This window comes from Amblyomma americanum, chromosome 11 (assembly GCF_052857255.1).
Source record: "Amblyomma americanum isolate KBUSLIRL-KWMA chromosome 11, ASM5285725v1, whole genome shotgun sequence".
In the NCBI taxonomy this organism is placed as follows: domain Eukaryota; kingdom Metazoa; phylum Arthropoda; class Arachnida; order Ixodida; family Ixodidae; genus Amblyomma; species Amblyomma americanum.
Window position 1 is genome coordinate 22506607 of NC_135507.1, and position 24309 is coordinate 22530915.

At 46.2% G+C, this 24309-nt stretch overlaps 2 protein-coding genes and 1 long non-coding RNA gene across 3 annotated transcripts in view; 1 reads left to right on the forward strand and 2 right to left on the reverse strand.

Moving 5' to 3' along the window:
- Positions 1–24309, forward strand: part of LOC144110653 (uncharacterized) — a 462868-nt gene that overhangs the window by 273949 nt on the left and 164610 nt on the right. The window lies entirely within an intron of this gene.
- LOC144110783 (uncharacterized) lies at positions 4640–8424 on the reverse strand. The gene is made up of 3 exons (XM_077643877.1): positions 8123–8424; positions 6318–6628; positions 4640–4808 (listed from the first exon to the last, which is right to left on the reverse strand). The coding sequence occupies exons 1-3, from the start codon at positions 8414–8416 to the stop codon at positions 4640–4642; spliced, it is 774 nt and encodes a 257-aa protein (XP_077500003.1). The 5' UTR covers positions 8417–8424.
- On the reverse strand, positions 13774–23148 carry LOC144110784 (beta-galactosidase-1-like protein). Its single transcript, XM_077643878.1, has 6 exons — positions 22666–23148; positions 21058–21242; positions 19459–19756; positions 17141–17431; positions 15340–15768; positions 13774–14434 (listed from the first exon to the last, which is right to left on the reverse strand). The coding sequence occupies exons 1-6, from the start codon at positions 22942–22944 to the stop codon at positions 14003–14005; spliced, it is 1914 nt and encodes a 637-aa protein (XP_077500004.1). The 5' UTR covers positions 22945–23148; the 3' UTR covers positions 13774–14002.

The following is a 24309-nucleotide window of genomic DNA, read 5'->3' on the forward strand; positions in this document are numbered from 1 at the left end:
CTCATCCATGCATGTCGAGCTCGGCGGCGGCGGTATTGGAATTTAAGTCGGGAAGCAGTCAGCAGCTCGGTGCGATTTGCAACTGTTTATCGTGCGGGGGTCGGGTAGCGTCTTTCAAAAATGCGGCCCGGTCGCCTGCGCGACGGAGTGGAGCTTACGCTGCCGAAAGAAGAGAGAATATTCTTTGGTTGTCGTCTTCTTGCTTGGGTTTCTGGTGAAGGCCCCGCAGCGCGAAATAACGGTAGCAGAGGAGGTAAGCCGGGGACTGGGAAGGAGACACGGTGCCATATTGAAATCGAATAGCGCTCGACGGCCACGACTTTACACCGCTGAGACTCAAGAGGGCGCCTCTGCCTGTTTCGCCACTTGAGAGGCTATTTTGAACTTGGGAACGGATTCAGAACAAAATATTGAGCCCTGTTTTGGCATGATACTGGCTCCTCGGCCGGCTTTTTTTTTTTTTTTGGTTTTGCTCGTGTTCTTGATCGAGCTTCGCGACCTTGAAAATGACCGAGCGAATAACCGAAAAAACTTTCGCAGCAAAAATAGTAAAGAAAATAAAAAATCAATGCGCCTTTTTTTTTTCATCGAGGTGGTGGAACTTCGAGGTTTCTTTCAAGCTCCGCAACATACGGTCCATCTCGACGTTAGTATATATGTCCCTCTGGTGTCGACCAAGTTAACTACTGTTGCAGTCATTATAGCAGTGCCTATTTTTTTACTGTTAGTATTAGTTTGTTCGCGGTGCATCCCTTGCCAAAATTTTTTAGACAGTCTATAGACTGTCCATAAGCCTCTGTCTATAAAGTCTATAGACTCTCAATAGACAAACCCTAGAGAGCTGCCTGCAGGTAATACAAATCCTATAGACAGTCTATAGACAATCTATATATTTATGGTCATACACTTTTAGTATACTTTTGTCTATGGACAGTCTACAGACTATGAATGGACAAAAAGCAATATTTATAGGAAGGCAGTAGAGTCTATAAGAAGTCTATAGACCATTTTTGTGAGAAATTCTTTAGTGAATGCAGTGTTTTCAACCGAACTCCACACTCTACAATGAAAGGAGTAAAGAAGGCAGTAAGCTGTCCTCTAGCTTTCTCTCTCTCTTATAAAAAGGAGTGCGCTAGAGAAGAACTTACACCCTTCTTTACTCCCATATAGGTGTATTCCTGTTTAGAGTCTACCGGACATAAGCGGCCCGCCCTGCGCTTGGACATTTACGTTGTCGAAGATAAGCTATGCGACTGTACCGCTCCTATTTAAACTTCACGATACAAATTTCAACGGGAATGTGTTTTTGTGCTCACTCGAGCTCTGGCGTGCGTACATTGTTTTTTTGCTCGCTGATGCGTTTGTTTATCGAGTACTTTTTTCTTTTTGCAACAATATCTGGTTCTTATAACTTCCGTTGACCCTCCTCTCTTGCTGAGACTGTTGAATAGAAAAATAATAATAAACCAACTACGCGCCCTTGAACAAAAATTTTGTCATTGTAAGGGGGAAAAAAAGGAGTGTTTGTTTCCATCAGAATCCCACCGCCGGCTTGTTTCGGACTTCTTTGAGGGCCCCTCCAATTACAGGATACAATGCCCGGAGTGCTGAGAACTTCGCGGATCTGGTGTCTCTTGCCCTCACAGAAGACGTCCATACCTCACCTCGCGGGCCTGTGGCACATTTATTTCTCTTCTTACTGTTTTAGTTTCTGAATGGAAGTGCTTTTCGCCGACTATGTTGCGCGTTTTTTTTACATTGAGCGGTCCTTTCCTTAACTTTATTGTTTCCTGGAGTCGACAATCGACCCTTTGTTCGGTACAACAGCATCGACTTTCTCCCTTGAAGACAGGAAGGAGGCTCCGATCTCGAAGGAACCTTGGATAAGTGATCTCCGAGATCTGCGCCCAGCGGAAACCCGAGGCCACTGCACTGAATGATTGCAGAGTACGAAAGTTTCCCGCAGACTGCAGCTTTCGAAAGGCAGTATAGATGGGTGTTTGCGGAGAAGACACACAGATCAAGCACAGAATCGCAGAGGGCGAAAAAATATTGTGATGAGCAGGTGAAAGCGAACAAGAAGAAGGTCAGTCCGAAAGGAGCGGGCGTACTTTTGTCCAACATACGGGAGAAGCCACAGAACTGCACTGATCGGTAAAGTTATAGCAAGCTGCGCTAGAGGTAAGCACTACAAACAAAACAGCAGTTCAGGTCGCTTCGCGCCTTCTCTAAAGAATGTCAGGATATCCGCAGTTTACTTACGAGTCAGATGGGATGAAAAGGCGGAACCAAAGGCTGCGGTTAAGAAACTGTTATTGTTGTATTATTACTCTAAGGCACTTAAAAGCTGAACCCGCAACAACATTGGGCTTTACGGCTGGAGAATTGCAGAAAGCTGGTGTTTTGTCCAGGGAGTCGCTCCTTCTATGTACAATACAGTCTTCACTGAATTCGAGGTCAGATGGTACATATTTCATGTTGGTGTGTGAGCTTTGTCAAGATTAATCACGTTAAATACTTACATTTATTTAATTCGCCAGCATTTCATTGTGTTTTACCGATATTTCCTGCTGCGGAGATGTCAAGAGCTCTAGATATGCATATATTTAATGCGCTCGACGCTCGAAGGTCACAAAATGCATAAATGAAAACGTTAGAGATCGCTGCGGCGACCCGCATTGAAGAAATGCGAAAGCATTGACGCCTCCTCGACACTCGTCGCCTCTCTTTGCCCCTCTTTGAGTCCATTGACGTTTGCTACTAATTAATTAGGTAATTAATTTGTGTCAATCAATCTTTTTGTTCTATTAATTATCACTCGTCAAACACATTTCAATCCACTTCAAACTTTCTTTTCACATCATTGCCTATTTTCCCACTATTTTGACATCCACGGCTGTTTTCCCGTCCACTCACTATATCGCCGTCCACGCTATTACGACGTTTATTTTTCACATTGTTGGACCAATTAACTAATCATTCTATTGACATAAATTTTTTTGCACATCATCCTCACGTCCTCTATCAATCACAACCATTCCGTTGATGCTACCTCTTCTGAGAACGTCACATTCACTGCGGTCACGTTTTGATGACACGCTTTGGTAACACGACCCCGTCGACATAGGTGACACGACCCCGTCGACAAAGCCTAGAAATGCTTTCGCATTATTAAAAATTCGATTTGTGATCCCATTGGTTGCAGGCACTGCGTTCCGAGTACACAGATTGGTGAAAGGCATAGCCCATCGCAAACGAGCAGGAGGAAAAGAAGCGTTCAGTGAGACAGTTTTCCGATTGCATGGAAGGCTTCCGTGTGTGTTGGAGCTGACGCAAGCGCCCTCTTGACAAGCGCTTGCAGTGTAATAGAAAGGCGGGGGATCCTTACATATAGAGAAGAGTAGCGTCAACCGCGGCGTACCGCTGTCCGTGGCGTACCGAAAAGCATTACATCTCTCTGCCCTGCCATCCAGTTGCCATCCTCTATCTTGAAATGGGATGCTAATGAGCCGTGAAAGGAAAACGACTTCCGAAGCCGGGATATTGAAAACAAAAAGAATAAAATGGAGCGAGCAAAGGTGGAAGAGGTAGGGAACCTCAGCAAACGGTGAGCAGTAAGCCGTGTTGGAATGTCGACACGCAGGCATATTGATGGTGTGATCTTTGTGTGCGTAAGGCTCGGGTTGTCGTCATTCTCCATTGGGTCTAGCTGGTCTGGGAACTGGATTCACACCATCTGATTTGTTTATTATTGTTGCATGCTTGCTAAGAAAGTACGCGGGTAATACAAGTGTGTTTTGGCGGCGCCTGAAAGTGAGAAAAATTACGGCTGGAGTATCGAGGACCAAATTTGAACGGGTCGAATCAGATGCCAGAGAAGGAAGGGGGGGGGGGGGGGAGCAATGAATATGAGTTGAAGCACGAGAGCTCCTCCTCATCGTCGTCTTCTACGTAGCACTGGCTAGCGCTAGCGCTCCGTCCCGCGGCACTGCCTGCTCATCGTCGTCTACGTACACTCTAAGCAGAAGGGAGTAAAAAGGGAGTAAAATGTCCTCTACCGCACTCCGCCAGAGGACAGCTTACTCTCTTTTTACTCCCATATGGGTGTATTTGTGTTTAGAGCGTAGCACTAATCTGGTGCTTCTGACGCGAGCAAAATCGGCTTTTGCGTGTCCACTAAAAAAAAGGAAAGACAGAAAATTGAATCAGTCGTCATGTGTGTGCCTCAGTTCAGTTATTCATGCATGTAAAATCGGTGAAATCAGTTGCCAAAGAAAAAAAAAGGCCAGTCCTTTCGCTCTGAATCGAATGTTCTAAACAGTCTGTGTCATTTTCGTCACTGTGCTGTTTTTTTTTTTTCAAACCGCCGTTTTTTTTCGGCCTGTTGTCCTGGTGCGTGATGTTTCTTTGTGTATTGTTCCGTCATCGTGCTGCTTAGACGCTGTGTCGTTTTTTTTTGTGTGTGCTGTTTTGTCGCGCCCTGTTTGTTCGTTAGTTGTTAGCTGTCCAATCGCGCCCTCACTCCCAGACTTAGAAAGCCTCGTGGGCAGCGCACGCTTAGCGTCGGACCCCTCGGAGAGACGTCCAGTGGAAACAAGCAGAGACGCCGCAGAGACGCCCAGTGGAAACAAGCCTAAGTTTATTGCATGTAGTCCGCCGGGTCGAGCCCGGACCAGCTGAGCTCAGGTAGCGCCGAGTAGTAGCCCTCCGCGTCTGAGTAGCCTGGCAGGTAGGCAGCGGCAGTGTCAGGTCCCAGGAAGCCGGGACCGGCCAAAGGCGACGCCCACGGTAGTGCAGCATACGGCAAGCTGCGATGCGTTGAGACGAATGCCGTTAGAAAATGTTTTCTAGTACCACACGATTCGACGATGCTTTAACTACTGCCTAGGCATGGATAGCAATCTAATGTCTGGCGTTATTTCTTATTAATCTGTTAGTTTTAAAAGCCTCATTGGGAAAAAGAAGTGCCGTCGGTTATTCGCTCATTGGCTGGAAGGAAGTCTCGGCGTCAGACCGGATAATTCGGATTCACCAGATTGGAAGTGACGTCACGTCCGATAACGGCATCAACAACTTGTAATACTTTGCATTGCAACACATAAAATAATTAGATGTCCCCGTGAATTTCTTGTTTGTCGTAAGGAAGCCGGTATCGACTTTCTGTTCCACTAGCATTTCGGGCTCTTTAAGCACATGATATTTCTTTACATAGAGGCTGGTTCTTAGCCGAAGCGACAGTACTACACCAAAGTAACACTTCTGGTTGGCTAGACTGTTCAAGCCTGTAGAACAGGGGCGTGCTTTATGTGGGGCCGACGGAGAAGGGGACAGACATCGCCACTGCACCCGCATCTGTCGTCGTCACGTATGTGCAAAGCTGTTCTAAAATGTTACCATAAACATGAAAATAAGCACTTGCGGGTAAGCTCGGCGTGTGAGATAAGCTCTATAGTCTTACAGTATGAAGTGCAACTAGCCCTGATCGTCGGTAATATCGTGAGTTCGCATTGGGAACGATCGAAACTCTGCTGGGCTTGAGTAAAGATTGCTGCAGAAATCTGACGGTTTATCGGTAGTAGTGAAAAGTATTATTGGTTAAAGCCTTCCTCGATTTTGCTTGTTCTGAGAGCATTTATTATGTTACATTTTGCTCTCAAAGTAAGGCCTCACCCGCGTTAAGCAGCTCTGACTTGCTGGTTCAGGAAGTGTAAACCTAGCTCACCTAATATATCTCTGCGCCGAAAGGTCTCGCGTCTGTGCCTATTTTACAAAGTTTACCGTCTTGAACGCCATCGTGAGCACCAGCTTTTCTGGAGAAGGGGGACCTCTAATGATAGGGCACTAAATGCACACAGGCTGTAGCCGCCTCTCAGTACCCGTCGCTTCCATGACTGCCATCAGTGCATTCTAGGAAACCATCACTAATATTTGTAATGTATTGTAATATTGTTAATTTTTTATTAATTTAGATATGATGTGAGGAGATTTTTGTTGCGTGTTATTGTCTCCAAAATAATCCTCTTCTTACTTTAATGCCGTAACTCCGAAGCAGTCGCTTAAGAATGGGCCAAGCATCGTTTAACGTGCTCTCAGGCACACCTTCGACGGACATATAAAACCCTCTAATATTCATCAAACTCGGAAGCCTTTGCTAAAGTAACAGCGCTCATGTTGGAACAGAGCGTTCTATTGGAATGAACGTGCCGGCTATTTAGTGCACCGTTAGGGAGCCGACTGTTCTATTCGAATTTCCCCAAATAAGGGTTCCTATAAGAAAGGCGGAAGTATACCCCGGGTTGCCTCCCAACGGACTGCACCTGTAGGGCCACAAGTGCCATGCGTAGTAGTGGACATACACGTCGACGTAGTCAGCGTACGCCATAGCCGGCATGGGTACAAGGGCTGCCACACCCATGGGAACAGGATACCCAGGGTAGAATGGGTCCATCGGTAGAGCCGGTGGCTGCATGGTGGACACTCCGTACGGAACAGCAGACACAGCTGGCAAAGCTGGGACAGCTGGCAAGGCAGGGACGGCTGGTATGGCTGGTACGGCCGCTGGTGGGTACACGTTAGTCCACACGCGGTACGTGTTGTCTTTCACATCCAGCGCTATGGTCGCCGTTTTCTGCGATGAAGGAAAGGGCCGGGTAAACCATCATACCAAATTTTATCATACTGTAGTCATTCATTCAAGACCTTCTACGTTTCGGGGAGACATCGAAATTTCGTGAGTTTTTTTTCTTACTTTCTAATAAGTCACGAGAGCCGGTTAAACTTGGATCACCACGCAAACTCGCCTGTGTTCGGCAAATAATATACCAGGTGTTTCAGGGAAGCCTTTCAAAGATTTTCAAAAATAGACTTTTTGGGGTAAAAATATGCCTTCCGCGGCATAATATTAACACTGTTGGCGCCGGGAAGCCGGCGAATCGTCTTAGGTAGTAAGCTGGTTAACTAATTTCTGATAACTACTTTTTTAACTATCACTGGTTGCAGTTAAGAGATTTGTAGCCGGTTGTTAGTAATAGCCATATCAGTTTTTAGAATTTCGAAAACGCGATTACCCTTGGGGGCTGTTGCTCGACAAAACTTGGCTGCATCGCGCGAAAATGCATTCGCTTTCGAAAGCATGCAGGCAAAGCAACCCCTCCAGTTCACGTAACTAGTCGAAAAAGCCAAATTTTGCCCAGCCACAGCACCAAGGCAAATCGCATTTTCGAAATTATAAAAACTGGCATGGTTATTACTAACGACCGGGTACAAATCTCTCATTGCAACTAGGCGCCTAACTATACTAGTTAATAAGTTAATTAATAAAAAATTAGTTAACCAGCGTACTACTTAAGACGATTCACCGTTGTTCTGCTATCCGCCAGCACTGGTAATGCTGTCCTGAAAAAGACATAATTTTACCTCAAAAAACTTCTATAGGTTTCTTATAGACTATATTGCCTTCGTGGAGTTATTTCCTTTTGTCTATTTATTGCCTTTTGTATAAAAAGTATACTAAGTCCCGGTACTTACTTCTGCGCCACAAACGTGGAGACTAACGAAAAGGATTCAACTTCAACTTAAGTCAAGGACATCACAGCGAGCTATGGAGATAAAAATGATAGGTGTAACGTTAAGAGACCGGAAGCGGGCAGAGTAGATGAGGGAACAAACGCGGGTTAATGACATCCTAGTCGAAATCAAGAGGAAGAAATGGGCAGGGCATGTACTGCGAAAGCAAGATAACCGCTGGTCCTTAAGGGTAACGGAGTGGATTCCAAGAAAAGGCAAGCGTAGCAGGGGGCTGCAGAAAGTTAGGTGGGCGGATGAGATCCAGAAGTTAGCGGGGATGCAGCGGCCACAGCTGGCACAGGACAGGGTTAATTGGAGAGATATGGGAGAGGCCTTTGCCCTGCAGTGGGCGTAGTCAGGTTTATGTTGTTGATGATGATGATAATAAAGTCTGCGCCCTTAAATCTATAGATTTGTCTATAGACTGTCTAAAGGATTTGTATTGTCTGCAGACTACTCTGTATTTGTTTATAGAAAGTCTATACTTTACTGGCACAAGCCTCTGAACAGTCTCTATAGATTGCCTGAAGAAATGTTTGTAAGGACGGGGTCTTACCCTCTTGACGCGGATTCGTTCCGGGTGTCGCTTCTGCCAGGACACGTCGATGAAGTCGTTCTTCTCGATGTGTAGCTCCTCGCTTCCGCTTCTGCTGTCGGCGAGCGCGTCGAGGTTCTTGACCACACCCTTGGAGACACTCTTGTCTAGGCTGAAGTCGTCGTAGCGTCCCTCTGCCGAGCTGGATACGTCCGACGTCTCCGAGTGTCTGACGTGTCGTGACGCGGTGGCAGCGTTCTCGAAACCCGCTAAGAACACCGTCAGCAGCGCCAGCAGTCTGGTCGACACGGGCATGGTCGCTGTTGCCTGACGGAAATATCAGCGCGATAACTCAGATTGTGAAACTTGAGGAGACATCCCAGCTATGGCTTTTTGGGGGGATACTGTTAATCAACTGCCGTTCGAAATTTGGCATGGCGATTTTTGTTGGACATCTTGCGGATAGTAATAAACCGGAGGATAATTATCGGCGTCAAATGAAACGCTAATGAGAGAATTGTAAGCAAACTGCGGAACTGGAAGACGTTACTAGAGCGGTTGATTTTCGCATTGAAGGCGTAGAGACCGCTCTTTGGAATAAGCGACGCCTGTATTTCATTATTAATTAGAAAAGACTAGCGCTATAGACGAGCACACAGAAATAGAAGTACACACGACAAGCGTTTGTCCTGTGTGCTTCTATTTCTGTGTGCTCGTCTATAGAGCTAGTCTTTTGTAATTAACAACGTACAACCAACTAGCCCAGCTTTCAGACTTGACTGTATTTCCTCTCCAGCCGCTAATAAGTTTTACTGTTTGTGCCCGCGCTTCAATTGCTTTGTTCGGGTTTCATTTGGTTCTGATGGTACAAGCGCCAGCGCAGTCTCTAAACAGCCGTCCGAAAAAAAAGTTATTTTCGCTTGTGTTTCAGTTTCCGGATGTATTGCCTTCGCACGGTGGACTCATAACAACAGCGTATTTTTTGCAAGGGGGTACCAGCACTTTCTCCGGGATAAACGCTTTAGTGTATCATGTAGTAGCCAAATATTCCCGTGTTCACCACCTGACCGCTTAAACTGTGAACAAGGTGGACCAGAAAGTGGGTGCTCGATAGGATGCGTCATGGCGTACGTGGCCATTCGAGTGAACACTCTCATGAAGGGCTCTTTCGGGTCTTCGCAACAGCTGTTAAGGTCTCTTATTCGCATTGAAGACAAAAAAGCCCGAGTGGTTTCAACCCCTGGTGGAAAACCCGGAAAAGTAATGGCAAAAGATGCAGTCATCCTTTAAAGGGGGGACAAAATTGTAGTTGGCCTGTATCTATAGGTTATCGCATAACTGCGACAGAAATCCTACTGTCAGTGAAAATGGAGCTTTTATAAGTTATAAGAAGCTAATAATCGACTATAGTGTCGCCTTGATCAGCCAACTTCGCAAGTAAGATGCAGTGCGTCGACGCAGTTTTCTGGATGCGTATCTTTGAGGGCAGGCTACACGGGCATTCGCTTCAAAACAGAGATCGCCGAGTCCTTTTCGGTGCTGACGTCACAAGTTTGAATGCAGTGGCTGGAAAATTTTTGAAATGCAATTTTCACAGCTAATAATATATACGTCTCTCGCGGCCAGACAAAACTCAAGCCCGGAAGGAACCACAGAATCAACTTTTACTGCTAGAAATGACTAGATAAAGCTGTCCTCAGTGGATCATTAATTACCGCCAGCATTGAACAGGATACTATAATGCCGACGTTGATGAACCCAAATCCGAGCAGTAATTGCATCTCTTGGAACAGTTTTGCCCGTATTTTGTAGCAGTTTAATTTTTTTTCACTGCTCTCAGCCAAAAAAAAAAAAAATATTAAGGGAGGCTGGTTAAGAGGCAAGGCCGTGTCCAGGAAAGGGTAGGGTAAGGCTAGAAGTGTATTGCGAAGAACTCGAAGACCACGTAACAGGCCAAGGCAAAATATGATTGGTGGTAATTCTGTTTACAAAATGCTGACGCGTGATAACATTCGAAACGACTATCCGTACCCGTTCTGGCCAGGTTGTATCAAATACACATAACAACAGGTGCCATTCTTTGCGCGTTCTGACGTCACACTATGGTTAGCATGGCGCTGTGTTCTATATTCCAATGGCATACGAGTTCCGCTAGCAAAGAGCTCACTTACCTCGGCAGCTGCGGAGGCCCCGTGCTTCGAGTCGCGTGGTCGCGTCCTTTCTGCTACCCAAAAAGAGCGTCGCCGATTGCACTATTGTCAATAGGTCTCGCGAATGGGATCACCGGCCTCGCCCCGACTCCCCAATGGGCCGGGCACGGTGCTTCGAGTAGTATTGACGACAGCCAGACGACGTCGGCGTTATGGCGAGACCATCGCCTGTCCAGCTGCATTGACCACTGCCATTCAGTTACGGGAGCCGATGTTCGAGGTGTGGCGTAAGCTTCCAGACACCGAATGCATGCTTTCGACTCCTAGGACCGCGTCGCATATTCTCTCTATAGATGTTTTCATTGTCGATGCTTTCCCTGTGCCGACGTCCGCAAATAGAAGAATGAAACGAGCAATGACGATGGCTCCTCGGGTTATGCGGAGGCTGAATAAATGCTTCAAGCGTGTTCAAGAGCAAAACCCTCCCTCTGTCCACGAGCCTAAGTTAACTGCACTTCAGGAATTTCTTCAAGCGATTACAGCAGGATATTAGTCACTCTGTCACGCACGTTTTTGTTACTTTGTAGCCCTAACGAAGCCCGCTAGCCGTGCTAAACGAATTTGACTGGCAAGCTTGTTGGTCGCGTTGTTTCGTTATTTGTGCGCAGCCATAGGGTCTGCAGGCATCGGACACAATGAGGAGCCAGAGGAGAGCGTTCAGTGTGTAAGCGGAGGCGCCTTTGGCTTGCACAATCCTTTGTTAGGCTTCCTGGGTTCCGTTGCCGTTCTAATAAGGAGCCGCTTGTGCACGTCTTATATACGAGTGGCTGTGGGAGGCATAGGCAAATGGAGCAAGAGAAAACCGGGCGCGCTGCTCACGTGTTTGTCACGGAGTAGCTAGCTGCTGAGGAGTTGCTTGGTGCTGTGAGCTTCGGTGCGTGTTTTCTTTCTCTTCTGTCGTTTTGTTCTTGAGGCCCGGCTCTTGTCAGAGAAGTGCATAATTGATAATTTCTTACTCTATGGCACGTCTGCTTGGCGAAACGGCAAATCTGCTGCGAATTCCGCTCGCACATTGATAGGCCCTCGTGTAGGGTAGTGTCACGGGATATGTGGGTGCTAACTGAACAGGACAGATGCAACTGGTATTGTCTCTTTATTATAGTGATTGATTTTATCACGAGTGCGCGAATGCTCTAGTTAGGCGTTTACGATGCGCTCTTTAGACGCAATCGAGGAACTAACGTAAAAGAAAGGTAATGTAGGATGCAGTCACGCATAGAATGTTATGGGCTATTCAGGAATAATGTTCGCTAACTGGAATGAATCGGATACTCTTAAGCTGTGTTTGATAAACTTTAAAACTCCGAAATTATGAAGCTATCAAAGAAAAATTAATTGCCTTCACATTGTGTTATCCAACGTATACCCACATTCAGAAGCCAGTATCGAAGTTTCATTAGCGCCGCTGAAATTTCAGCAATCGGCACGTCGCCAAATAGCAAGAGTTAGCATTCGGTTTTTCCATGCGACTAGTACGAATTTTCTGAAAGACCGCAAAGAACGGTTTGAACCAGTTTCGTTGTCAAGAGATAGTAAACAATTTTTTATCCAAAAAATATCTTTTTATTTTATCTGGAACATTTTTCTAGAAATGAGAGTTGAAGAATCGTTGCACAATGGCTCCGAGGCGCACATTCGCGGACACTTTTACTTCACGCATCTTCCTCACAGTGACGCCCCACACTTTGACCTGAAACCGCTGGCCGCTGAGAACGCTTTGGCATCACACTTTGTATCGAAGTTAACGCATCAAGCTGTGCGAGATGGTAATGGCTTCCAAAATTCATATTTGCTAGCGAACTTCCAGACACAGACAGAACACAGAACAAGACAGCACAGCCGGTAAACTTCGGCTGATTTTTTTTTGTCAACTAAATTTATTTGAATTTGTGTCCTGTCTTGTTCTGTGCAGCAAATACGAATTTTGTATCCAAGCTCTGTGCAGTAAGGAGTACACGGCTTGCAAGCGATAAGTCACAAATTCACAACACTGGGCATTAAAGGGTTTAAGGAACTACTCTTCTATTCTTCTTTTTTTCGGGGGGGGGGGGGGGTAAAAATGGCCGGGATGAGAGGAGGGAGCCGATGGATCATAAGCCGAGGAATTCTTCAGTTTTTTCGAGTTAAGAAAAGTGCGTTTATCTTTAGCACCAGTGAAATGTATACAAAAAAAAAAGGATGGCGCCAAGAGGACTTTCTTCAATTGGCATCCCCTGCACGAATAACCCATAGCCTCAGGCGTTTCCTTGAGCCACAGGACGAGATTTTCTTGCTTTGAAAATGTCTCGAACATTTAGTGACGCTTAATTTTTATCTCCATCCGCAGCACCGGTCGCAAAACATGGTTCATAGTCAGTAAATAAAGGATTCACTTCTGGGGGTGTTCAGCGTGGTTATTATTTTCGCTTAACTGTCTCTAACTTTGCTGCCCTGGCCGTATAGTTATCGTCTCGACACCTTTATTGTGTCCGATTGTGCAATTAACTTTGTCGGAAGTGTTTTCGTTTGTGTTTTTTCATGTTGCGTGACTTTTGACCGTTCAGTTTCGTGCCACAACGATCTTTTATGCATGTAGATAAACTCTCGTATGTGTCCTAGCTCAGCCCATCGGTCGGAGCAGTTGAACTACTTAACTGAAATCATGTCATTTCGTGTGAAAGAAAGAGTCCTCCACAAGCACTTGGTTTTGACGTCATCTACTTTCTGTGAATGTTGTCGTTGTGGTCCGAAAAGATATTGACGATTTTCCTGCTTTGCGTCATCTCAAGTTTCGTCACGAAATTACTTTACTTACCGTCCATATCTAGGCCTAGCCGTTAATCAGAGACCAAGAAGACGAGCTCATTTTGAGGGACACATTGAAAGCATGAAAATAAGTTTATTTTGTCGTTATCCTACAAAGTACGTACTTGCATTCCGTACAGTGAGTTTATGAAATTTGTGATGTTTTTTGGAATAGAAAACAAAATGAGAAAAAAGCATAAAACGAGCTCGTTAGTAAAACTCCTTCCCGTATTTTGCACTTGAGTGAAATGACAATGTGTCTGCGCTTAACACAGCGTTTAAAGGCGGCAGCTGTATACTGTTCGACCATTGACTCCCACCAAATTTCGCCTTTTTACTATTTTGTTAACTCGATCTTTTTCACAAGTGTAGCAAAGGTTTAATTCAGCCGGGATTCCATCCCGAGACCTTGTGCTGGGCTGCCGAACCCCACGGGCTTGAAATTACTTTTAAGACGACAGGGAGGAAAAATTGAAGTTGATCTATTTTTAAGCTAAAGAGAAAAAAATAAACGAAACACAGGTGTCGCCATCATCGTCTGCGCAAGTAAACTGCATGCGTCAGCGCCGTTATTCAACCCGCATCTCAGAGGCCAGGCTACACCGTCATTCGGATGACACAGGGATCACGGAGCCTTTTTAGGTCTAGACGTCATGAGTTTGAATTGAGTGGCGGGAAAAATCGTCTTTTGTTGCCGGACATGCGTCAATAAACATACTCAAAAATAGCCATAGAATCAACTTGTACTGTAAACATTATATAGATTTGTCCTTAAAGATCCTTTAAGCTTCGTCCTGCTCTTCTTTTTGTATGATCACTCGAGCCTTTATACATACGCCTCGTGTGCATGGGTGGTTTCTCGTTTCGTTTGTCTCTATAAAAAGTTTCCCCGAGCCGGTACACTGCTTCACGGTTTCGGGTACAGTATGGATATGTTGAGGAAAGGCTTGTCGACGAACGCCACAGTTCGAGAACCCATGGCTGGAGCCCCCTCTACCTCGAAGAGCATAATGCTGTTCTCCTGGGGGTACGCCTTGAGAAAGGGCGCTGGCACGTACAACGTGACCTGCGGCCCCGTCCCGGGCCAGTAGCGCCCCAGGTTGATGCCGTTGACGAAGGCGACCCCCTTGGTCCAGTTTCTGGGGTCCAGGAAAGTGTCCCGAGGCTCCTGACCTTCGGGCAGCTGAAACGTGCCTTCGAAGAAGCCGGGAACAGAGCCGTTTTTGTTTTTCTCGAGCTCCTGACGGATTCGGTCAATGTCCTCGGTAGTCGCCAAAGGAACGCCTTCTATGGTCCAGTTTTTAAGTGGCACTTGGTTGAGTGTGGCAGACTTGAAGCCCTGTTTGGCAAAGGCGAGGATCGACAATCTTTATTTCACTTACTATTTACAACCGTGCTTAATGGCGTTAGGCTACAACAGTAAGAGGAAATCAAGAAATGGCTGAAGCCTAGGCCTGTCATTCTCCATAAGATACAATCGCCCTTTGCGATTTATCAAATTGGTGGAAACCAACACCTAATCTGACGTGAAAAGTATGCAAGGCAAGCCGGTCGCGAGAGCGGTGCATTTTGTAATAGCCAGTGCATGTAACCTGAAATCAAAACACCCAGCCTTCGGTTTGGGGCGGCAGCAGGATAAAGTGCTTGTCATTTTCAAACTGTGCTCGCAGGCTGCGTAGGAATTTCTTTTCGTTACTACCTCACGTCCCCTGCAAATTTTTGGCGCCAAGTGCGCATAGGAACTATAGTCTCGTTTCGCAGTCGCTTCAATGGACGCTTTTGCACGTGCTGAATAGCAGCTGGGGTTAGTTTCACAAATGTTCGTGCTCTTTATATGTGTTTTCATGTGTTTTTCATGTGATGTGAACAATATATGTGTTTTTCATGTAATTTCGTTTGTTTACATTTCTTTTCTGATTAGCAAATATTTGTTTGGCTCACAAGTGCAATGCCGCTTGCCGAAATGTAGTAATTCAATTTCTGTGCTAATTTTGTATTGGGGTGGGGGGGGGGGGGCGAGGCCCCATCAGGCGTTGTTACGCGTTTAGCTTCACCCCCCCCCCCCCCCCCCCCTGACATGCTCTAAGAAACAAATAAAGGGGGAAAAAACTTCCTGATTCGACTGACAGCGATTTCAGTCGCGGTTGCAGCACAATCACACTGAACTCTAAACAGAATGATTAAACAAAGATTAAATAATTACTCTTGCGGTTGTTAATCGCTGCAGGCCTTAGCTGCCTTTACCTTGGGATCGGTGAACGTTTTGGTGTACGCCTCTCTGCCCATGTTCTCGACCAGGATGACCAGGGACTTATTTTTGCTCGCCGGCACGACGTCTCCAGTCTTGACCACCTTCCAGCTGACCGCGAAGCTGTAGAAGACGAAAGCGCGACCGTTACCGTACACGTACGCCCGGTCGGACAGTCCGAAAAACTGCAGCCAGGCCGTGGCGGCTGTGGCAAAACGCACGGTGGTTCTGTACAGCAGGAAACCGAAGGGCTGTCCGAACTTCTCGAAGGTCACCGGGTCCGCAGACTCCATTCGTTTGAGCCAGTCCTTTTGCCGGAAGTGAGCCATGACTTCTTCCAGGGACGCGTACCTGTCCAGCTCGACGGGGCCGACGCTCATCTTGTCCGACGGGCCCGGAGGCTCGCCTTCGGGTAGCGGCAGGTACTGCGCAACAGTTATCAGGGGCATAAATTGCGTTTTACACAGCGCACCGCTGAGACAGAAAAAATCGGTGTGCAGACCACAAATGTGTAGACGTATAGTTCATTACCAATGCAGTCTACTTTCGGTACCAGATTAACACACGCCGTGGGATGCAGACCGTGTACTGCAAGTAGACGCCGATGTTTTGCTCCTTTCTAACGCCTGTCATGTCTTTACAGCGCGCATTTCAGGCTCCGATAGCCAAAGGAGAGTTTATAGTTCACCCTGATAAAAATTATGTATACATGTATACATATTGCCTTTTGTCTTTTCATAGTTTATTGCCTGTATTCAAAAGTCCACTAAAAGTGTATGGCCATAAGTGTAGAGATTGCCTGTAGACTGTCTATAGAATTTATATCGTCAGTCTATCGGATTTTTCTGTAGAAAGTCTATAGACTTTATAGACAAAAGTTTATGGGCAGTCTATACAGTGTCTAAAGATTTTTTTTTAATTTAAGACCTAGCGTTGTTATGAAGCAACGAGATATATCAGTGCCGATGGAGAATTCTATTTTCTCCACGTTAGTAATCTTCTTGGTATTTCGCCACTCACATCTGTTGTCAAAAATTTAGATCACAGGGGTTTGCTTCCCGGTCACGCCTTGTAGCTCAGTACGCATTCACAGCATTACAAATTATTTGAATCCTAGAAGAACTTTGCACGGATGCTGTACGCACACCACTAAAATGCTTAGAAGCAAACCGCCCTAGCCTTTAATCTTTTCACAGTGGCTGCAGGTGTGTTCGAAGTCACGCATGCAGTACTGGACTCTACATTTGAGCCCGAACATTGATTTTTAGCTTTCACGCTATGTAACGCCACCGATTTGCCAACTCGCCGTGAACGATGTACCTGCCCAAATATGTAAGACAGAGTGTGTGCCAAAGTAATCAAAAAAGAAACAGTGACATGAACAGTGTGAGCACTGGCCGTTTTCAACCATTTTAGCACGAGCTGTGATGTTTTAGATATCACGCTAGGCAGAGAACACGGATTTTTTTCAGCTCGTTAAGAAATAACTATCCTTCTAAACAGTAAGTGTAAGACAGCTGTTACCGATTTAATAATAAAAGCGGCAGTGGGCTTTGACAGTGCTAGTACTGAAAGCTCGTAACACAATAACTCGGGGCAGCAAGCCTCTTTGTGCTTAGTGACCAAAGTGTCCAGCATGGCAGACAGGTCATTGTAGTCGTTAATTTGTTATCGCTTAACTCGAACTACCGGTTTATTCGAATCCACGCCTTTGACGTTTGGTAAGAAAGCACTCGTTCATTCGACCAAATTTTCTGTCCTCATTGAGTATGAATAATCCAAAGCGGACTGTATTACCCTGCTGGTGACGTTCCGGATGTCGTAGTACATAGGCGTGGGGTCTCCGAACTCGCTGATGGGGGCCTCGTAGTCGTAGCTGGTCACTAGTGGGTGCTTCAGGCTGCTGCCGGCCGTGAAGCCGAAGTTTGTTCCTCCGTGGAACATATAGAAGGTGACCGAGGCGTTCATCTCCATCAGTGCCTTGAAGGTTTTCATCACCGTCTTCCGCGGTCTCCACGTGTGCTCCCAGCCCCAGTAGTCCATTCCGCCCGTGTAGTACTCGCTGATGAACAGCGGGCCTGGCGAGACCTGCGTGGTAATAACAGGACTGAGGGTGCGATAGACGATTCGGTTGTGGTAACGTTGCCAAAGATCTCGCTCCTATTAAACTGCTCCCCACGGCGTTTCTATTAAACTGCAGGCTGTCAGTGTGTTTCCTTCGCGAAAGAGTGTTATTTTTTGGTGCGCAAACAGTGTGATCGCGGTGAGGCGAAAACGCTGGTGTGTGTCTCTGCGTAGCCGCCGAGTGAAGCACACGGCGCCTGCAGCGAGACGAGAACGTATATATAGGGCAACAAGTGTAAAATGATAAAAAATAGCAGGGACACCTAATCTCGTTATGTGTTGGCAATGTGATAGCATTAGCAGCTGCTGATGCCTCTACTGAAAGTGACGTCACATCCGGTCTGGTAACATCATCTACATCTAGCCAATAGGAATACTCCTAACAGGTGACGTCACTTCTCCAAAGTCAGTGGGAATTGTTGTCGTTTCCCTACTGTCAATGGAACAATTTTATGATCGACGCGTTTTGGCCTCATGGGGTTTCTAATACCGCCTCGTTAACATCATTAGCGAGCCATAAAAGACGGCCATAATAAAGCGATATTAACTGCTTAAACTTTCAGGCGATTCGATGCCGCAGAAGGGCAAAGCAACAGATGGAAGGACACCAGATGGAAAAGCATCAAATGGAAAAGCATCAGCCTAAAAGCGCATTCTGCTTACGCAGTTCGTAGCGTCAGACCATCTCAACGTGTCAATTTTAATGCGAAAACATTACTAGTGTCATTACGAGAAAAGCAGAATGTGCGTGCGTGCGTGCGTGTGTGAGCGCGCGCGCTTCCATTAGGTACAGAAAATTCCGGCGATGGCAAGAAAAACAGGGCGATGTTATCAAGCTGCCGTATGACGCACAGAGCAACCCAGGCTTGCTTAAAAGTGGATGTGGATTAAAATGAAGAAAGCAGCGACCATACTTTTTTCATTCATTCATTCATTCATTCATTCATTCATTCATTCATTCATTCATTCATTCATTCATTGATGCTGTCAGCCTTTCTCAGACTATTACAGGAGTGGAAAAACTAATAAATACATATTCAAAACAATGTACATTTCACAACTACGACATCGGCACAAAAGACATTAAGGAAAAATGAAACAGTAAAGAAAACTCATGTGCTGAGGCAGAACTATTACATTGGTGTACTACGGTCCAGGTAAGATTTCAGGCATTCTAGAAAGGCATCGAGGGAGTTAATATTTACAACGGAATCAGGCAGCATGTTCCATTCTTTAATAACACGAGGAAAAAAGTTGTACTTAAAACAATCATTATTAGAACGTGGCGCAGGAATGTACAAGGAATGGCGATGTCCTGATGTCTCATTAGGGTGTATTGTAAAATATGGTGATGTGTTGATATTCAAGTGGCCATGAATTGAAAGGTAGAGAAACTTCAGCCTATCTATCTTAGTGCAGTATTCTAAACTTTTAAGGTTTGCTAATTTACTTAATTCGGTTGGTGAATCAGTTCGGCGATATTTATTGAAGATAGAACGGGAAGCAAGTTTCTGAGCTTTCTCAATTTTTATTTTGTTAGACGCGGTGTGAGGATCCCAAACAATTTTGCCATATTCATTTGACCCGCCGCGGTGGCTCAGTGGTTAGGGCGCTCGACCACTGATCCGGAGTTCCCGGGTTCGAACACGACCGCGGCGGCTGCGTTTTTATGGAGGCAAAACGCTAAGGCGCCCGTGTGCTGTGCGATGTCAGTGCACGTTAAAGATCCCCAGGTGGTCGAAATTATTCCGGAGCCCTCCACTACGGCACCTCTCCATTCCTTTCGTCTTTCACTCCCTCCTTTACCCTTCCCTTACGGCGCGGTTCAGGTGTCCAACGATATATGAGACAGATACTGCGCCATTTCCTTTCCCAAAAAACCAATTATTATCATATTCATTTGCCTGTTGCGCTGCACATCTTTCTCAATACAGAACTAGACTGTGGCGTCTGTACCCCTTCAAACCTTCTAAAGCGCTGGGGTGCTTCACCTGGGCGGATTGTATGATGGGAGCCAGCACGGCTGGGTCCTCCGTGGGCGTCATGTACCCGGTGACGAGGGCGTCGCGCACTTTTCCGCAGTCGTACTGCGCCTTGACGACGGGGCCTCCGCGGAAGAACACCAGCTTCCTGCCCAGCCGAACCTCGAGCATGGTGAGCAGGTGCTCCAGGTACAGGGGGTCGCAGCTGCCGTAGTAGCCGTACTGGTGCTCGAGCTGCACCATAACGATGGGTCCGTCGTTCTCGTACGTGTGCGGCCTCAGCACGGGACCCAGCTTGCTTAGCCACCTGTCGGCAGAACATGGCTATAGGATTAGCTGCCGAACGTCAACACTATGAAGCAACGACTCGAAGCCGGAACCTAGCAAGGAAGCACTCAACGCTGACGTTTCTACTTGTGCTGCGAGGGATCGATTTACGATTAATATATCGTAGTTCGATATCATGGTACATGAATGAAATGTTAGTACTCGTTATAGGTGCTTTTATTTCTTTGATTCGCTGCTCATTTAATCGTTTTTCTTATTAATTGATCACAGAAAAGGTAAACAAAAACTTTTAGTCGAACCATGGTGGTTAGTTTGGATGCCTTAGCGTTTTGCTCTTGCTGTTGATTTCGTTGTAGCTAATGGCCACATATACGGAATTGGTCATTCTCTACGTTCATAGACCGCTGGGAGTCCTCATACTACACCTGGTGCAGTGTTGCAGCGGTTAAAGCTATGCGCCACTGCCACGACAGGAGGATGAATAAAACACATCCATCGGTAAGGCTTATGAGACCTAGATTGCTCTTCCCGAGCAACCTCTCGCGACGAAACAATAATTTAACTGCCACCTGCCACGGTGGTAAGGTTCTGATTATGTCACAAGCTTCGCAATGTGTCACGCTTGATGGCGGTTGCCATTTCCGCTTGCTCAGACTCTTCTGGTGCTAACGCTTTAATTTCATAGTTGAGGTAAATACTGAATACTGCAGAGATTAATGTCCTTAATGACATTTTAACTACCCGCCTACCGGCATGAGATCTGTTTGTCCTTCAGGTGACCATTCGTGGCCAGGTCACCTTGTTCTTTTTTGATAGCATGCATTTTTAAGTTGCTGGTGAGGCGACAGTATGTAGGGCAGAAAAGTGAAGGATAGCTCATATTTTGGGAAAGTAGGAGCCATTTAGGTGCTGTTTTTTTTTTCTTTTTGGGTAAAGGAAATGCCGCAGTAATTGTCTCGCATATCTCGGTGGACGCCCAAACCGCGCCGTAAGGGATGCGATAAAGGAGGGAGTGAAAGAAGAAAGCAAGAAAGAGGTGCCTTAGTGGAGGGCTCCGGAATGATTTCGACCACCTGGGGATATTTAACGTGCGTGCACTGACATCGCTCAGCACACGGGCGCCTTTTACGTCCCGCCGATATCTCACTCGGTAAGCAAGAACACTATACAAATTAGCGGTCTTCACACACGAAACGCCATTATGCCTTACTTTTAATGCGTGTCTAAGGTAAGAGACGGAGATATGGCACGTTAAGAAATGTAGTGTCGAGTAGTGCGATCGAGGTATTCACATGAAAAATCAAACGCAGCTGTACTCACCGGTCCATGTCATGGAGGAAAAACCAGTCCCGGGTTCGGTACTTCATACCCGGGTGTTCCCTAAGCAGCCAGTACGGTAGCCCACCGTTGTCCCTTTCGGCGCAGATGTACGGTCCTGGTCGCACTATAGCCAGCAGGTCCTGCTCCTTGACTTCCTTCAGGAACTCGTCCAAATCGTACATGTCCTGAACAGGCGCCAGCAGTAATGCTTAAAAACTGATTTAAATGCTATAGGGAGTCGTGAGCGTAAGAGACAGGATGTATGAAGTGTCTTACCTGTCAGTACTGACCATCAAGCATTCTCCCAGCCGAAAAAAAAAACAGAATCGTGTCAAAAGCTTGGTAAAATACGTTCTGTGTATCTGTCGGTTTGTCGTAACTAGAGATTGTGCTGTTGTCTTGCAGTATTTTTCAGCAGTACTGCATTTTTTACTGTAGCAGTTTACTGTATTAAATACACGAAAATCCTGTGTAAAAATGCTTTGATGTTTTTTTTTGTAGGAAAACACTTTTCTTTAGTAACTACGAAGCATTCTGTTTTTATTACAAGTTCATGGGCGATAACATCATAGAAAACCTGTTTTGACGACGGGAAATTTCCTGTGGTGTCTTTTTTACTAGGCTAGTAGCACTCTTGATATCCTCTCCCGGTTACATCAAGTTGCGTGTTCACAAGACACTAGGAAACTCCCAGACGTCTAAACCTCTCCGTTCAGTCCGATCGCCATTCACTGAATTGACCAATCTCGCAACATATTTCACCACGGCACTGCTGCGGCATTGTATACGCCGGTGGTAATGTTTCCGCATGGACATAGAACTACAACTGTGTCTGGAAGCGCAGGCGTCAAAGTGACGCCAGTTTGAACCACCAACAATGGTAAATTTCTCATTTGGAAATTCCTATTGAGGAAATTTTTGTTTGGGCCGAGGAAGTTGTGTGTGAGGGCTTGCGCTCTACTGCCGCCCCCGAAAAGTGATGTATACCTAAAATTTATTGCGTTCGTTTTTCACAGGGCAACCTTTGTACACTTGCGCGGCCCCAAATTCGCCTGGAGGAAAGTCCGCGGATGAAACTCTCCTTTATAACTAAGTTAACGAGAACAGAAAAGTGGACAATTTGGAATGGATTCATCCTTAAGCAGCGCGGTAAACAGGAACTTAGTACGACACGAGCGCTCGTATCGTCTCTTGTTTCTTATTCCATTACGTCCTGTGATTCGCGCTGCTTTAAGATGAATCCATTCCAAATTTCCCAGTTTTCTATTCTCGTTAACCGAATTTCTTGTACAATGGGCTCTTTCCTTCTGTAACCTATGACCTTCATAACCCAGCGGTGCCGACCGCTCTCATAGAATAGCGCTCGTGTCGTCTCGTGTTTCTTCCACTACGTCCTGTGTTTCGCGCTGCTTAATGATGATAACTAAGTTACTTTTAAACCACAGTGTGGTTAGATTCGGCATCTGTCTCAATCTTTCTTCGAGCCTGCAAGAATAACGGTGAGTTGGTGAGGATTATAAGCATAATGGCCAGCGCCATCAGTGCGCATGCGCTGTGTACTTAGCTGGATTGGTCTATTCCGAGTTGCGAAAATGCGGGCCCTCTTACTTGGAAGTTGTACGTCCCCGGCTCAGGTTCATGGCCACTCCACTCGACGTAGAAGGAGACTGCGTTGAGGCCCGCCATCTTGATCTTGTGCAGCCGGTCCTTCCAATAGGCCCGGGGCACCCGGAAGTAGTGCATCTCACCGGCCACAAACCGGAAGGGCTCCCCGTCCTTGAGGAATTGCTTGTTTTCGTGGTCGATAACAAAGGAGCGGTTTTCATCACCGAACGAGACATACACGCAGGCGCTGAAGACTCCGACTATGCGCCATAGTATCCCCATGTCAAGACCGCTTTTTTTTTCATCGTCGCATTTTAGTGAACGCCAAATGCTTCTCCAAATTGATACCGCTCGGGTTTACAACACAATGAAAGTCTTTTTGAAACTTTGACGCCTGAAAGTGCCGGGCCTCTTGCGTGCTGAATGCTCCTAGGCCTGTTTAGACGTGTTCTGTCGGCGTGCTCAGTCGGAAAATTTGTCAGTGACACTGAAAACGCTTTCTAAATGGCACAATGACTATATAGACCTCGTTGCTTGCTCCTTGCTCGCTTTATGGGAAGCGGGGTAGTGCGTGAATACAGTTGTGAAAAAACCTCTCTAGCATGCCGCGTCACAGACGTCGCACACTCGGAACCTTTAAGAAAGCAATTGCTGATATTTTATTTTATTTCTCGCGTATTGGTGACAAAACAAGCGTGCAGATCCGTTGAGAAAATAATCCCTCGGCGCTTGATTCAATTATGCGTCGGATTCTACCGTGTTTACAGTCGGGTTTCGTGAAAACACTTTTTTTTTCGGCTCTCGAACTTATCCTAGAAGCCCTGTTACACCAATCCGCAAAATTTGTATTACGCGGGGTTTTTTTTTTTGGTCCTCCCGTATATCTTCCCCTTTAGAAAATAACGCGCTTAGTCTGAAAACACTGCCGTGTGACGGCAAATTCCGCGACGTTCTTGCGGCTGGACGTTTAGTGAAGCCAATGTGTCGTTTTTCACCATAGTTTCGTTTTTGAGATTTTTGTTAGGCCTTACTTTTTACGTCGTTCGACAGTTGCCCGTAGCGCGAGTCTCTGGGTTTGTAAGCGACGGGTGCCGAAACTCCTTTCGAGCATGCAACGCACTCGGTTCTCGAGAAACTAAGACTCGTACGAGTCTCTCATTTTGTCCTATTGATGGAGTCTGTTCACGCGTTGGGATATCCGAACAACAAACAAGGCTCGTTTTTCATTGGCGCTGGAATGGAGCTAAGTTGCCGCTTGGGTGACTGATTACTAGCAGCTGCGTCTCGTTACAGTTCTCCAAACTGTTCCCGTAGTCACAGGTGTTGTGCTCGAGGTTTCAGTTTAGGCGGATTGTTGTCTTTTTTTTTTTTTTTGCTGCCGCCGGTAACGCGCAGCGAAGGCTGGTGCGCCGTTCGATTGAATCCCCGTGTATGAGACACTTACAGACAGCCGTATGCATGTCATGAAAGAAATATTATGTTTGCCTTCTTTCTTGGGTATGCATCAGCCTCCGGTTGGCGCGAACGCAGACGGGGCGATAATGGCACAGCCCAGACAAAAAATAACACAGAAATTGCTGTCGTCACAACAAATGTCTCTTTATGCTTTTAGCGGTGAACTAGGAGTAGAAATAATATTTCTTGTAT